A 14313-nucleotide genomic window follows, 5' to 3' on the forward strand; every position below is an offset into this window, starting at 1 on the left:
CTCTCACAACACAGGCACTCTAGGGAAGACACCAAGGGAGTTTAGAGATGAAATCTCCCTTCTTAGATAGAAAAGTCTTAGTGCCAGAGATGTAAAATGCAGAACTTAAACAGGTTGGAGCGCTGCAGACACACGGGTGAAGGTGTAGCCTAACACCAGTCCTCTGTTCAGAGGCTTTTTTTTTTTTTCCACTCTTCTTGTCACAACACGTATCTGCAGCAGACTGACCCTCACCTACACAGCTGGACCAGCCACTCTGCCTCCTCTAACACCAGCAGCAACCCAAGGGAACATCTCCCCATGCTAGGTCTCCCTGCCACCCCTGACAAGGGCTGCAGGGGGCTGCCAGGCAGCTCTGGGCCAGATGTCCATGCTAACCTGAACCACAGCTATGCAATCTGGCCTCTGTACACAAACCCACCCAAGCAGGGCAGGCACCAGCCACACAGCTCGAGACCTCCGATAGCCACAGGCACTCAGGTACCACTGAGGCCAGTGTGATTTAAGCACTGTGCATCTGTCTCTGGGTGACACACTGCTTGCCAAAAACACTCTCCAAGGCGGATTAACACCATGAGGAACCTCTCACCAGTTGACCTTCTGGGGTACCTGAGGGCAGCACGGACCAGACAACCTTCTTGACTATTGAGCAGACTCTACCTGATGGTACAAAGCCTGTGACTACACTCTCTCCAGCACAGCACCCCTCCCAACGAGCATGCTGATCTCGCACAGCAATTAAATTCTTTCAGCTGACAAATTTCAACCTCCACAACAGTCCTAGAGATGTACACAGCAGGAATCAGACAGCTGAGGGTCACACACTTCCCTCAGACTTTAAAGGCCCTCACCTCCTGAGTTTTAAGTTAGTAAATCTCTTTATATTGCTTGGTTTAGGGCTGGGTGGTATTTTTAATCAGTCAAAAACAATTAAAAAGTGGGAACTGGGAAAAGACTTGTGAATTCAAGCCATAAAGAATCCAAAATATTTACCTCATTTCAAAATAACACTGCATTTTGGTAATTGGTTAAACTATTTAAAAAAATCAATTACATTAATTGGATGTTTCAGTTGAAGTATTTTTTTTAACCTAGCAGGTGTTTTGCTGCTCTACTGCAAAGTCAGAAGATACTCACGAACTTCCAGCCCTTGTGTCCATTCGTGGATTTACACCACCGGGTGGACAAGCGTTGGAACTGCAATTTCAGGAACATTTTGTTGCATTTTAACAGGTGGCTCATCTCAGTAATAAAAAAGCACCTCTCGAACCAGCTTTGCTTGCTGGTGGGACCCGGAGAGCAAAGCCCTATCCTGACCTACAGGAAGACAGCAGTCACAAAACCCTGCCACAGCACCTCTCAGGCTTTTGAATGTTACTCCCCTGATCTCACCAGTCTGCACATTTCATCGTAGGTACTTTTGTTACTGGAATGAAAGACCTCCACTAAAATACAGTAACTATGAAAAATACAGATATTTTATACAGTCCTAAAACCTTACACATTCCCATGGTAATGCACCATCGACCTGCACCAACGATTACAGCAGAACAGCACTGAGGAGGGAGCACCTGTTTTACTCTGTGCATGTGGAGGCTGACAGTCTTAACACAAAACCTCTCCACAGCTCCAGCTGGTATCTAAAATACAACTCAAACAAGACTTTTGGAGGGTTCTCCTCAAATTCGGGAGGCAAAGACTTTGTTACATCCAATTTTATTTTTATAAAAATGCTGTAACACACATGCCAACAGGAAAACTGGTTCTTTGTCTTAAGCCGTGTCAGTCCTTTTTCTGTTGAGCAGCCTGCTTGGCATTGTTGGCTTGCATCTTCTTCAGCCCCTTTTTGTTGTGTTTCTTTGCAAATCTCATGTTCCTCAGAAACTTGGGATCAACCTATAAAAATGAGGAAAAAATAAGCCATGTTGTAGAAGGGACATATGTAAAAGCATATATATCTCCAGATTGCTTCAATTATTCCCAAATGCTGGCTGTGATTAATTCAGAATTTTTTTCTGATTTATTACATCAATTAAATTATTTTAGCCACCTGTAACCGTCCTTTAACTAGCTGTTTTCCTTCATTTCCATAAATGAACACACAAACCCAAAACCCCAGCAATAAACATACAGAAAGAACAGGACAAGTTAAGTAAAGCTGTAAATTAGACAAATTTCATTTCCATGTCACAATACATTCTGGATCTGAAGTACCACAAATCAACCTTGGCAGGTGAGCACATACACATGTAATCCTTGGGCAAAGACCAATGACATTTCCTCAGGCCTTTCCTTTTTACATTAAAGGAAAAAAATAGAGCACAGAGTAGAGCAGCTTCCCAGTTTCTGTCAGCTAATGGCTGGCTAATGCACCCTGTCACAGCTAGGACCAATTCTCAGAACTATCAGCTACTGTCCCACTGAGAAACATTTGCTATTTTACTGTGAACAGCATTGCGGAACACATGAGTATTGGGATTTTGTCATCTTAACCCATGTGCACTCGGTGCAAGGAGACAGGCCCAGAGACTGCCAGACTGTCTGCAGGAGAGGGCAGGACTGAACCCTCACTGAGCTATGCAGAAGACAAGCTTTTATGTTACATCCAAAAAGCCGAGCAAACAGAATCACAACTCTCCTCAAAGCCAAAATGTCCTGTTTTCACTTTCAAGTGTGGAAAAAGATCCTGTTACATCACTTTTCTAATCTCAGAAAAAGCAAAATGCAGTCATTTTCATATGTATTGCCCAGAAATGCCAATTCCTCTCATCTTCTGAGTGAAACTTCTGGATTAGTACAAATAGCAACATAATACTGAAGGGTACAGAGAAGCAGGAGACACAGCCAGACTGAAAAGTGAGAAGAGCTATCCAACTGACACGTGTTTGTCTCACTGGAAGCAGCAGTTAGTGACACCCACCTGAGTGGGACAGAGGCAAAATTGGCCAATAACTAAAAAGACAAACATAGGCAGATTTCACATGGGTTAAAAATATCACAGCTGCATGGAAGGTAAGCAAAAGGTAAAACAGAAACCCACAGTGGTTCTGACCATCTGAAACACAAGCCCTGTCTGCAGAAAGTATGTCAGTCAAAATAATACAAATACTGGATTTTTTCATGGTTAAGCCTGAATAGCTTAACAGCCTGGGAATAGCAATAGAAATACTCACTCCTTTGAGAGATTCATATCTATGGGATCTGGGTTTCTTGATGCCATTTCTGTGCCACTTACGGGCTATGGGGAAGACAAGAAAACAATTTCAATTACCATTTCCACTACTATTAAATAGCTGCATTAACTTCCTTTAAGTCCAGCTGACCCTATCAAAATAATGTGAAATACAAAATTTTTTAACCCTTTGTACCCAAACTAAATGCAAATTAAGAACACACCTCTATTCTCATCGCTCTGCACACTGCTCTTGGCACTGTACGAGCTTCTAATCCAAGGATTTCAGGCTCCTCATTAACTAATAACATACCAATGGCAACACCACTCGCAGAATGAAAGGTCTCAGTCATTAACAAGTTCAAGCACGTGTGCGTAGCGTTAAAGGGCACCATCGTTCCCTGAGCAAGACCAAGCAGAACCTACTCATGAACTCTGCTAACTTACAGCACTGATGGAAAAACCCCAGACAAGAACTACGTTATCACTCTAGTTATCTTTGGATAGCAAAGTATCACAGGCTGAATACCATTCAGCAACGTGCTTAGTTCAAGCACATGAAACTTGTTTTTTTTTCCTGGTTACATATTATTTTTATATCGAGCCCAAACAAGCCCCGACTCCTGCAGAGCTCTTTTCATCAAACGCACCACTCGGTCGCGGCGTACCACCACCTCCTTCCCTCCTGAGTGCATCTCACTGCCAAAAAACCGGGAAGACGGGGCTGCCATAACTGAGCAGGCCAAAGCAGCTGGTTAAAACCTCTGCGGGGCGCAGCCCTGGGACACCCCAAGCGACACCATCACGCCCGTCCCCGCCTCCTCCCGCAGCCGCCCCAGCCCCGCGGCGCCGGACGCCGAGGCCGCCTTACACTGGTTGTGCGTGGTGTGGTTCTTGGACTTGGCCATGGCTGCACCTGCGGCAGAAGGACACAACCCTCAGTCGGGAGGGCCGGCGAGGCGCGCCCCGGCCCCCCACCCAAGGCCTTCCCGGGGCTCTGCCACCGCGACCGGCCGCGGGACCGGCCCCGAGCGCCCGCAGCTCCCGGCCTCCCGCCCCTCTCCCGTCACCCGGCCCCACGACAGCGCCAGGCTCGGCCTCGCCCCCTCCCAGCCCGGTGGGGCCGGCTCGGGCCCGACCCGGGGAGCCGCCCGCCGCCCCCCGGAGCGCGGATGGCACCAGATCGCGCGGAGTGACACTTACCGCCGTTGCCGCCGCGCCGGAAGAGAAGTGCGCGCCGCAGGGGCTGCTGGGAAATGGGGCCAGCGGACCGGAACCCCGCGCCGCTCCGGTGCGCAACAGGCGCCGCCAGCGGGTTCCGCCCGGCAGCCGCCGCGCTCCCCACTCACCTTCCCGCACCGCAGGTCTGCACCGGCCCCTGCACCGGCCCCGGCGGGTCCTTCGCGCCCGCGGAGAGGGGCCAGCAGCCACAGGGCCCCGCAGCACCCGGGCCCAGCGACGTGGCGGAGCCTGGTCCCTTAGCGACACGGTTCCCCCCCGACACGGTCCCAGGCGTCCGAGGCCACCATGGCGCTCAGTGGCACTGCCTGCCTGGTGGCCGGTGAATGCGGGCACGGTTGTCACCTTCAGCTGTGCGTGCAACACTCGGGCAATAAATCACGCGGAGGGCATTTTCTTGGCAGCAGATGCGTTAAACGCTGCTCGTTTCTATGTGTGTGGAAGTCAGGCCCGTGCAGAAAGGCCGCAGGCGGCTCTGGTCGTTTTCAAACCCCGACAAGTAGCAGCTTTGGCTCTGCCACCTCGGTGACCCCCGACAACCCGCTGTCCCCCAGGCCTGGCACGGCTGTGGCTGTGGTAAAGGCACAGCACAGCACAGGGGGGTTTTGTGCCACGCTGGCCTGGGCATTTAAAGTCTCACTCCTGCAGAATACACAACCAGAGACTTAGATACTCTGGTATCTGAAAGACACTGAAATGATGACTAAGATGGGCAAGTGGAGCTGTGTCTATCCACAGTGTGGCTGCTTTGCAGATGTGCCAACCAAACCAGAGCACTAAGGCCATTTCCTTTCGATGGCAGCAAGACCAGGCGTTCCTGGCACAGGCAGCCCAGCTGGAGGGAGTGGATCCAGCTGCCAATGGCCAAGGCTTGGAATTAAATCTCACGATAGCTCCTGCTACTCCAAACGCAGGAAGATTTGTGGTATGGCTGTCAGGGAGCCCCAGTGCTGGCTGCGCCACTGCGGACGGCTGGCTGCGGGGCTGCCAGTGGTGACACCGTGGGGAGGCATTTGTGGTTATGGATTGAGGTGTCTCCCATAGGGAAGTGCAAAAGGAAAAAGGGGAACCAAAGGCCGAGCTCGCCCAAGCCTGTTGGGTTGTATCTGTGCATGAACTGCAGCATTGGGCCCCAGAATTGCTGTGCTTTCAAACGCAAACATTTGAAAAATGAGCAAAAAAGGCCCAGGCTTTTCTGTGTGATGGTAGAATGGAAAAATACTGCCATCTTTTTATGGCATTGCTTTGATTTTAAGAAGAAAAAGCATGAGTTAATTACCTAAAATAACCTGGATTGGAAAAAACAGCCCAGAGACCAAAGCCTCTGGACCAGTACATAGGAGAGAGAACCAGGCTTTTTTTTTTTTTTTCAGTGGCTGTTTGCTTGCAGAGCAATTAGCTACTCTGCCTCAAGTTCACATACCTGCAAACAAGCTCATCCTATTACCAAAAAATGCAGAAAAATAGATTACCCTTGACAGATGAGTAATGCTGATGAAACTGAAATGAAAATAGGCAGGAAGAAGAAAGTTAATGCAATTTAATTTCAGTATTTCTCTTATTTACAGCAAGACCTAAGTTGCAAAATGTATTTGGATTAATTTTTTTTTTCATTCTGGGCAGCTGTTATTAGCAAATAGTGTAAAAATAGATTGAAAGAGCAATGTTCTTTTATGAGCATTTTGCAGCTGGAATATGAGGTTCTCCACAAAATCCTAATCAACATGCAAACTTCTGACTTTTTAAGCTCTGTTTTTTTAAAATTCTTTCCACTGTAGTGATCTGGGGTCTTAAAATATCTGGATATCACTGTGGGCAGCTAATCACAGCCAACAGCAGAAGGCAGAAAGAAATATGCTGCCAGGTCCCCTTATCTTGGCCATTAGATTATGAAAACTTTTGCTCTTTTTCACTCATTTCTTAGCCTCCCTTCATAGGAAGAAACAGAAGGGTTTATTTCATGGTTTCAGCTATCTTTCTTAAGTTTTTTTCAGTATCTCGCTGTAATTATTGCTGTCAGAGCTCCCCTGGAGTCTTTCACAGCTGGTGCTGGGCCACATGAGACAAGCAGTCAGAGAGGTGGGGATTAGAAAAGCTGTGCTTAATGCCCAGGTGATATACAAGACCCATAAGCCAAATTCTTACAATAAAACTGTGGAAGTGCATTCAGTTTACAGGGCTGAGTGTAATATATTCAGGGTAGTTTATAAACCACTGAAAACCAATGCAGAATATCAGGTCAAAAGGATGATTCAAGGCAGGGTCAAGACCCCTTGAATTTCTCCTGTGCTCTGGTGAGCTGTGATGTCTCTAATTATGTTGTAATTGAGAACAATTGGCCAGTTCAAAACCTTCAATCATACTTTTAGTGATTACAGACTTAATTAGTGCATGTTAGCCCAAGTGTCATCTATTATAGGAGATGTGCTCATTAAATAGGATGGTAATTACTCCAGCTGCAAAACAATTAGGAAAAAATCATAGGTTAAAATAAAAATCTCACAGTGCCTTTGACAACCACGTTATCTCAGTCCATGTCCTTGCATCACACACATTTATGCCGATTGATCTCTGTCAGGATTGTCACGGCTTTCATGCTGATGCCACATTTCAGCAGACTCCTATGACCTTGCCTCCTCCCTCCCTGTACGCTGACATTTGGACTTGGGGTAATGAATTACTGTAACTCCCCCTTTTAGTAATGTCAGTGACTTGGAGAAGCTCAGTGTCTGGGCCAAGCGCTCCAGGGGTACAACTCAGAAAAAACATCACTAATTTCCGGGGAACGACTGTGATCCACCCCAAAAGGGATATGGGCAGGGTTTTGTTGACATCCAATGCCGTATTTTTGGAGAGGTTCTGATATTATATATTCTGATACATACATTTAAGGAAGATGTTATGTGTGAGAAACTCCTCCCAGTGTGTCCCAGGGCTCAGGCAGCTGCCACAGCCCACGCTGAAAGGTGAACAAAGCACAGGGTGCCCAGGGCACCTCCCTTGGGCACTGCTTGCTCACGAGCCAGCAATGACTGGGAACTGTTGCTCCAATGCATTTCTTCGTCGGACAGCTCAGGGAAGCCACTTGGCAGGTCTTTCTCAGCAGCTGAGAACACGAGTGGCCTGCTGCCATACCCCTGGGACCAGGAAACAGCTGTGGGACCCTCATTCTGCCTTGCTCTGGATCTCTGCTCACCCAGCGCAGCACCAGCCCTGCCAAGGTGCCCCGCTGAGTGTGCTGTGGTACCCACAGTTACCGTAACTGCCTCGACTCATGGTTATACCAAAGAACACCTCCTTGTTACGTGAGAAAATAAGGCTGCCTTCACCTCTGCACAGTGCTTTCTGAAACAGGAGCATTTGCAGGGCTGTCGGTTATCCAGCATGATGCCGATGCCAGAGCTGAGCCAGGCTGAGTTTTACATGAAGGGCTCAAACTGCGGTTGAGGCTGGTCATTTCCCAAGACATTGGGAAATTTCCTTCCCATTTTTGCAGGAGGAAAAAAGAGGCAGGGCCATGTTCATGTAGGGTGCTGGACACAGCACGACAGCATAGCTCACCAGTGCCCCAGTACGCAGACAGCCTCTGCTATGCGGTGTCCTCCACGCTGGACAATATCAGTGATAACAGTTTCAGGTGTTGATTAGAAGGGGCCCAGCTGACATTGCTTGACATGGACTATGGGGCGCCCCTAAAAGCTGCCACCCCTAGGAGAGGTATGGGGCAGCAAGGAGAGGACAGCAATGCTTTTGGCTATCCCGGCTGGCTCACTTGCCACCCATCACCCTTCCCGTCTCGCTCTCCACAGGCACCGTTGAAGTGGAGCTGCAGTGTGCAGGTGGCACCTGCATCAGGGAGAGCATCTTGCGGGGTATGGGCACATTCGTCACCTTTCTTTGCCCAGGCGAATGGAGACAGGGCTGAACCACCTGGCAGGTCCCTGAGAGGTCCCCGCATTGGTGGGATGTGGTGGCTTTTGGGCAGTTTTAGGGCTGTTCCCGGCTTGTAGGCAAACAGGGCTTGGCTGCGCTGTAAGCCGGAGCTAGCGATGCTGGAGGAGATTGGGGATGATGGACAGTGCCTAGGGACAAATGGCCAATATGCCTCCAGAGAAGCCACTTGGAGAAGCAGGGACACCAGGACATGGAGGCACTAGAGGGAGCCTCAGCATAACAGATCCTGCTCTGGGCTCAAAGTGGGAGCACTGGTCCCAGTCAGGGAGAAGGGACATCTCCAGGGAATAACAGCAAGACAAGCAGCAGTTTCCCCCTTGACCTGGCATCCTACCTGTCTGTGGCTTTTTTGCCCTGACATCTGTTATAATTTTCTTAAATACATGAAGAAACACTGTGTCGCTTATAGAAAATACTGATCTGCTAGTGAGGACACAGCTGGCTCTGTGCGTTTACCACAAGAGGTAAGAAAAACCCATGGCAACCAGTGGCAATCGTCAGACTTGAAGGTCCAAGAGAGCAGGGGTTCCTGCAAGGCAAAGGGGAGCAGAAGTTCTGGTCCGCAGCCACAGGTATTCCTATGGGATGGGGAGTTGGCATGGTGCAGTCCTCCAAGCACTCCTGGGCTGACGGCAGCCATGTGGGAACAGCAGCTGAGGCATGTGCAGGCCACTGGATGCACTCCAGTTATCACCAGTTAGAAGAGCTGGGGCACCGGAAGAGGATGGTGAGCTGCAATCTTTTCAGCTCAGGAATATTTTCATTGCATTGGCTTTGGACAAGGAATAGGGTCACTGGCTCACCATCTAGTGTGTCTGAACCCACCCGCCACCACTCTCACCAAGGATCAGTGAAACGAGCAAGAGTGGAGTCTCTGGGTTAGCTGCAGATGGGCATCAGCGCTATGATGGGGCAGGGGCTGGGGAGCAAACGCTTTGCACTGGTGTTTAGCCATGGTGGGGAGATGGAAGTGTTTGTACCAAGTAGATCTGCACAGCGTATCTTCTTTTACAGTGTTTGCACTGGGCCAAAAGATGCTTTCAACAGGAGTAATCAAGCTTAGCCCAGCAGAAATTGGAGGAGCAACCGGAGAAGGGGGTGAGCAGGAACCACCACCCCTCCCAAAGGAAGGGTCACTCCTGGCTGCCCTTGGAGGCTTTTGTTCCCCGCTAGAGACCATCCCTCAGATCAGCCCAAACCCTCTGCACATTCTCCGCGAGCGTGTTCCCATAAGCAGCTTCCCGCCATGAAGGCAGGAGGAAAAGTCAGGCAGCAGCCTGCGATGCAGCCCTGACCTTTCCCTCCAGGCCTGCCACCTCCTCCTACTCTTCCCAGAGCTGGCACTACTAACAACTGGTTTCCTCTTGTTATTTTTCCACCTCCGCTCCTTCCTCCAGAGGGGAGGCCGTACTGGTGGCCCACGTACCGGTGACTCACAGGCTGGGACCCACGAGGAGCCAGCTAAGCCTGGCCAAACTTAGTAACATCTCATTTTCCATTGCCTACACCCTGGACATTTCTTCTGGCTGCATTCATCACTGGAGACCTTCTCCAGCTACCTGCAGAGTCGGGGAGGACCAGCTCCATTTAAGTTTTGGCAATGCAGGAGCTGAGCTGAGATGGAGCAGCCCTTGATGCAGATAAATTCCTTCTCAGTGAGCGTTTATCCAGCTTGCTGCTATCTGGAAATCACGACATGTTCTGGACATCTAAGAGGGCTTTTCAGGCTTGGGAAATGTGTAAAGAAAGATACATATACAGGACTGCATGGTAGTTGCATTTTTCTGGAGGCATTTGAATGATTTGAGGGGAGCTTAGGGGTTTAAAATCCGATTCCGCTCTGTGTCGATCAGCCTGGTCCATCTGGCTGGATGTCCCCAAAGCAACAAATGACCACTGCAATCACAAAACCAAGCTGGGGACACCTGCAAGGTGGAGAAGGACAGTCTGCAAAGGTGGAGGTGCTGCCATGGCTGGAAATGGAATGGAAAATAGCTGGATGATGACCAGGGCTACCCAGAGGCTGCGCTGGGCTGGCAGCAGCTGAGCAGGCAGAGCACGGGGACACGGCTCCTGGGCAGCTGCAAGCCCCTTGAGCAGGACCCCGTGGCTCCGTGCAGGGCCGCGTGTAGGGGATAACGGCAGGAAGGGAGCAGCCATGTGTGCTCACCCACACTTATTGCTTTAATGGGATTTTCCAGAATACTTGTTGCCCCGGTAAGGGAAAAGGAAGCTCGCCTGCCGCTTCCCGGGGCCGGGGTGAACGTGCACAGCCGACGCGACACCTGCTCAACCTGCGCGTCCTGAGAGCCGGCTGTCGGGCAGGAGCGGGCAGATCGGTGGGCACAGCGTGCGGGGAGCAGCTGATCGCTGCGGGGAGGAGGCACACTGAGGTGCCTGGGAGAAACGGAGAGGGCTGACCTAAATAGATGCTGAGCTAATTTATTCATTTCTCTGCTTTATTATTTAACGCAACTTCGAAACAGCTCAGGACTTCTGGTTCCTCTCAGCTCAGCCACTGATGTTGCGATGGGGTTATTTTTGACCTGATTTTTGCCTCTGTTGTGCTGAAAAGTGCAGCACAGCCTTGCTCAGCAACCCGCTCTCCCATCAGGCGGGCCAGGCACAGCTCGGACACAGCCACTTTCCAGCCAGGAGCACAGGAAGGACTTATTTTAAGTTATTTTGAGCTTTTGCTTCACCTCCCACCCAGGAAGGTGTTCAGATTTTGGCCTGCTTTATGCATTGTTAATGGGGAGATTTAGCTCCAATTTACGTGGCTGGCGAGAGGTTGGTACAGCACGAGGCAGCCTTCAGCACCCGCCGACGTCTCCCCCTGGGCAGGCTGCCAAACGCAGCCCCAGGCTCTGCAGCACGGGAGCTTTCAAGGATAAACCTGGAGCCTGTCTCGCTTCCAGCCAGCCTCCTCTCTCCTCAAATCCTACCAATCCCCTGAAACACCGTCCGGGAGGAATTTATTATGAGAAGGACACAGAGCCCCAGCTGTTCCGAGAGCTGTTCAGGCTGCGGTTCACCTCACGGGCTGCACGTGTCCTCTGCGAGCCCACGGCACGTTTTAGTACTGCTGAGGTTTAAAAGCCACAAGCTGGGGAAAAAAAATTGATGCCAGTGCAGGTTGTCTAAACCCATACACCGTTTCCGTGCAGGCACAAAGGGGTATGGACAGAGCTGCTCCTGCATGAAGTGGCTGCTTACCAGGGTCCAAACCGCACAGCACCCAACTTGCACTGCGCGGGGCCCTTTGATTTTGTTTTTCATTAGGGTTCATCACTTGATGTATAAATTTAGGCCAGTGTTGTATCCAGTTACCCAGCATCTCTGTTATGAATTTTTTAAATAGATTATTCATTGACCTGCTTGATTCCTTCAAGATTTCTAAGCAGTAAAGTGAGCCCTGAAGCTGTTTTGTCAGCAAAGGCATTTCAGCTCACGCTGCCTTCGCATTGCTGCAGAGTTTCATGATGTTGCTGGGGGTGGGACAGTGCAAATTAGCAGAAATGAAGCAGTTAACGAGGCTGCATGTTAAAGTCTTCTAAACCAGGAGCCTTGAGGCACTGAAGGGAAGCAGCCGGGCGTGGGGCTGCGAAGGTGGGTGCTGCTCCGCCTGGCACAGCCAGCCCCCTCTGCTGCCTTTGCTGGTTAAACTGGGGGCAGCGCAGCCCCTTGGCAGGGTCCTATCCTGCCAACCCACAGGGCACAGGCTTCAGTCTGAAGGGTTTTGTGTTTTTTTTTTTTTGATATAAAGTGATATAGTGTTTAGATATGTTGGTCTGAGAGCCTTGCGAGGCCAAAAAGAATGAACGCATAAAGGACGGAGGCAGCCAAAGTGATTTGAAGTTTCTCTTTCCCTCCCTATATCCTGGACCGGAGTTTGGTGGATGATGCCCCGATTTTCCTAATGAGGACAGAAAGGCACTACACCATCCCAGACCCTCCGGGTCCTGGGGTTTTGATGCCTGTGCCTTAATTGCACGGGGCTGATTAGGACAGAGTTAAGGCCAATTGAGCGTCACCCTGGGATTTAGGATCTGTTCTGCGGGCACAACTTCTGCCCTTCTCCTCAGTGTCAGGGGGCTGCAAAAGAGGGCAGAGTCCTTTAATGAACCGGCTGCTGGTTTTGGAGTGGGCAGCAGGCTGGTTTTCAGCCTCGAGGCGAGGGATCTGGTTGCTCGCCTTTATCTGCACGGAGAGGATTATTGGGAAGCCGTGTTGACAAGTGCTGCGGCTAAATAGGAAAATGAACTTCCACACAAAGATGGCTTGTTTGTGCAAAGCAGAGAGGGAATAAAGAAGCTGCCAAAAAGCTGACATTAAACCCGCTGCTTACCTGCAGCTCATCTGATACCGTGACTGAAACCTTTCATTTGCAGCAACGTAATCCAAGATGTTCTTTCTGCAAAGCAAGAAAGTAGGTTATTGCTCAAGCAGAGCTGGGGAGGGGGAAGGAGATAAGCCGGGCCTGATCGTGCCAGGTGCTGTGCGCCCTGCAGTCCCTCCGAGCAGGGCTGACACCCTGGCTGGCAGCCTGATCTGGGGGGTTTGGGAAGAGCCTGCATGGAAACCCTTTCCACACCTTTGGAAAGGGCTGCCTGCGCTGGCGGAGGCTGGGCAGCAGAGCGCAGGGTCCCCCAGCCCTGTCTTCAGCTCCTGCACCTCTGACCCAGGAACCTGCAGGCAGGAGACGTGAACCCAGCAATCCTTAGCACTCGTGTAGCACATCTCACCATCAAAGTGCTTCGCTGATGGGAGTGAATTAATGACCCCACGTAAGAGAGGGCTGCACATCCCAAGCCCTGCACAGATGAGACGCAGCGGTGACCAAGGTATTTTTAAGCAACAATATGAGCCAGCAAAGCTCCTCCTGGAGGCTGGAAACCCATGGGGCTGAGTTGTGTGGGTCCATGTTGATTGGGTGCTCTCAAATCTGCCATCCAAGGCAGCCCCAGCTCCCTGGAGAAGCTGGGCAGGCAGGGAGGGACGGTCCCTGCCACAGCTGGGGACGAGGACAGGACCAACAGCGAAGCACCCTTCCGAAAACCTGGAAAAATTGCAATTGCTTTAATGCTGGAAATACCACTGGGGCTGCTACCCCAAAAAGATGTTGATAACTTGGCCCTGCATGCAAACACCTCTTTCTTTTCTGGCTGCAAATTAAGCAGAAGAGAAAATTAAGAGAAAAAAAAAAAAAGGAAGATTTCTCTTCACCCTAAGAACTATTTATTACCAGAGACAGGGAAGACTTCAGTCACTTAAGAAACCTCCTAGTTACTTAAGCAAGAGCACGATACTGTAGCTGCTACATTCAAGCGCAAGAGCTTTGTTTCCTGTACAATAAAAGCATTGTAGGCCTGTACGGTGTGTGGATCGGGGCAAGAAAAATGCTGAGCGGGTTCATTAAGTTCCGCAGCCCTCCCAGCACTGTGTTGTGCTGCGGCCCAGCCCCAGCCATGTCCCACCCCTTGCAGCTGAGAAATGTTTTAATGCCCGGCTGCAGCACAGGGCAGGAGGGATCCCCCATTAAAGCTGGGCTACGTGCCGCTGCGTTGTATGCGTTGATATACGCTTTGTATATGGTTTTTGGCTGTGTTTCCCTGAGCCCCAGCCCAGTGCAGACCACCGCACATGCTGTGCCTGGGACATTTTACTGGTTTAAACAGCGCTTGTGCCCAACCTGTTCTGGAAACAGTCCTTAAGGGCACTGATTTCAGCATGACACCAGCTGCCCTATGGGGAAATGGGCTTTATTAGGGAGATAAGATAATATGGGCTGTGGAACACTTCGATTAGCCCTGCCAGCATCCCAGCCCCTGATGGGCAGGTGTGGGGTGTCTGCGTAGACACAGGTTGGCTCCAAGTATCAGCAATAACTGAGCTGGTCCCCATAGGAGTGGATGTGCTGGGACACAGGACTGCCCAAAAGCAGAAGC

General features: G+C 50.4%; 1 protein-coding gene across 2 annotated transcripts; it reads right to left on the reverse strand.

Annotated features, from left to right (window-relative positions):
• Positions 1 to 1699: 1699 nt before the first annotated feature.
• On the reverse strand, positions 1700 to 4546 carry RPL29 (ribosomal protein L29). Of its 2 annotated transcripts, none has more exons than XM_068409613.1 (4): positions 4522 to 4546; positions 4044 to 4088; positions 3174 to 3238; positions 1700 to 1896 (listed from the first exon to the last, which is right to left on the reverse strand). In XM_068409613.1, exons 2-4 carry the CDS (start codon positions 4078 to 4080, stop codon positions 1783 to 1785), a joined length of 216 nt encoding a protein of 71 aa, XP_068265714.1. In that variant the 5' UTR covers positions 4081 to 4088; positions 4522 to 4546; the 3' UTR covers positions 1700 to 1782. The 2 variants fall into 2 exon arrangements, with proteins under 2 accessions (XP_068265714.1, XP_068265713.1); XM_068409612.1 differs by lacking the exon at positions 4522 to 4546 and adding an exon at positions 4376 to 4494.
• Positions 4547 to 14313: the final 9767 nt, after the last annotated feature.

The sequence above is a fragment of the Nyctibius grandis genome, chromosome 10 (assembly GCF_013368605.1).
Source record: "Nyctibius grandis isolate bNycGra1 chromosome 10, bNycGra1.pri, whole genome shotgun sequence".
NCBI classification, from domain to species: Eukaryota; Metazoa; Chordata; class Aves; order Nyctibiiformes; family Nyctibiidae; genus Nyctibius; species Nyctibius grandis.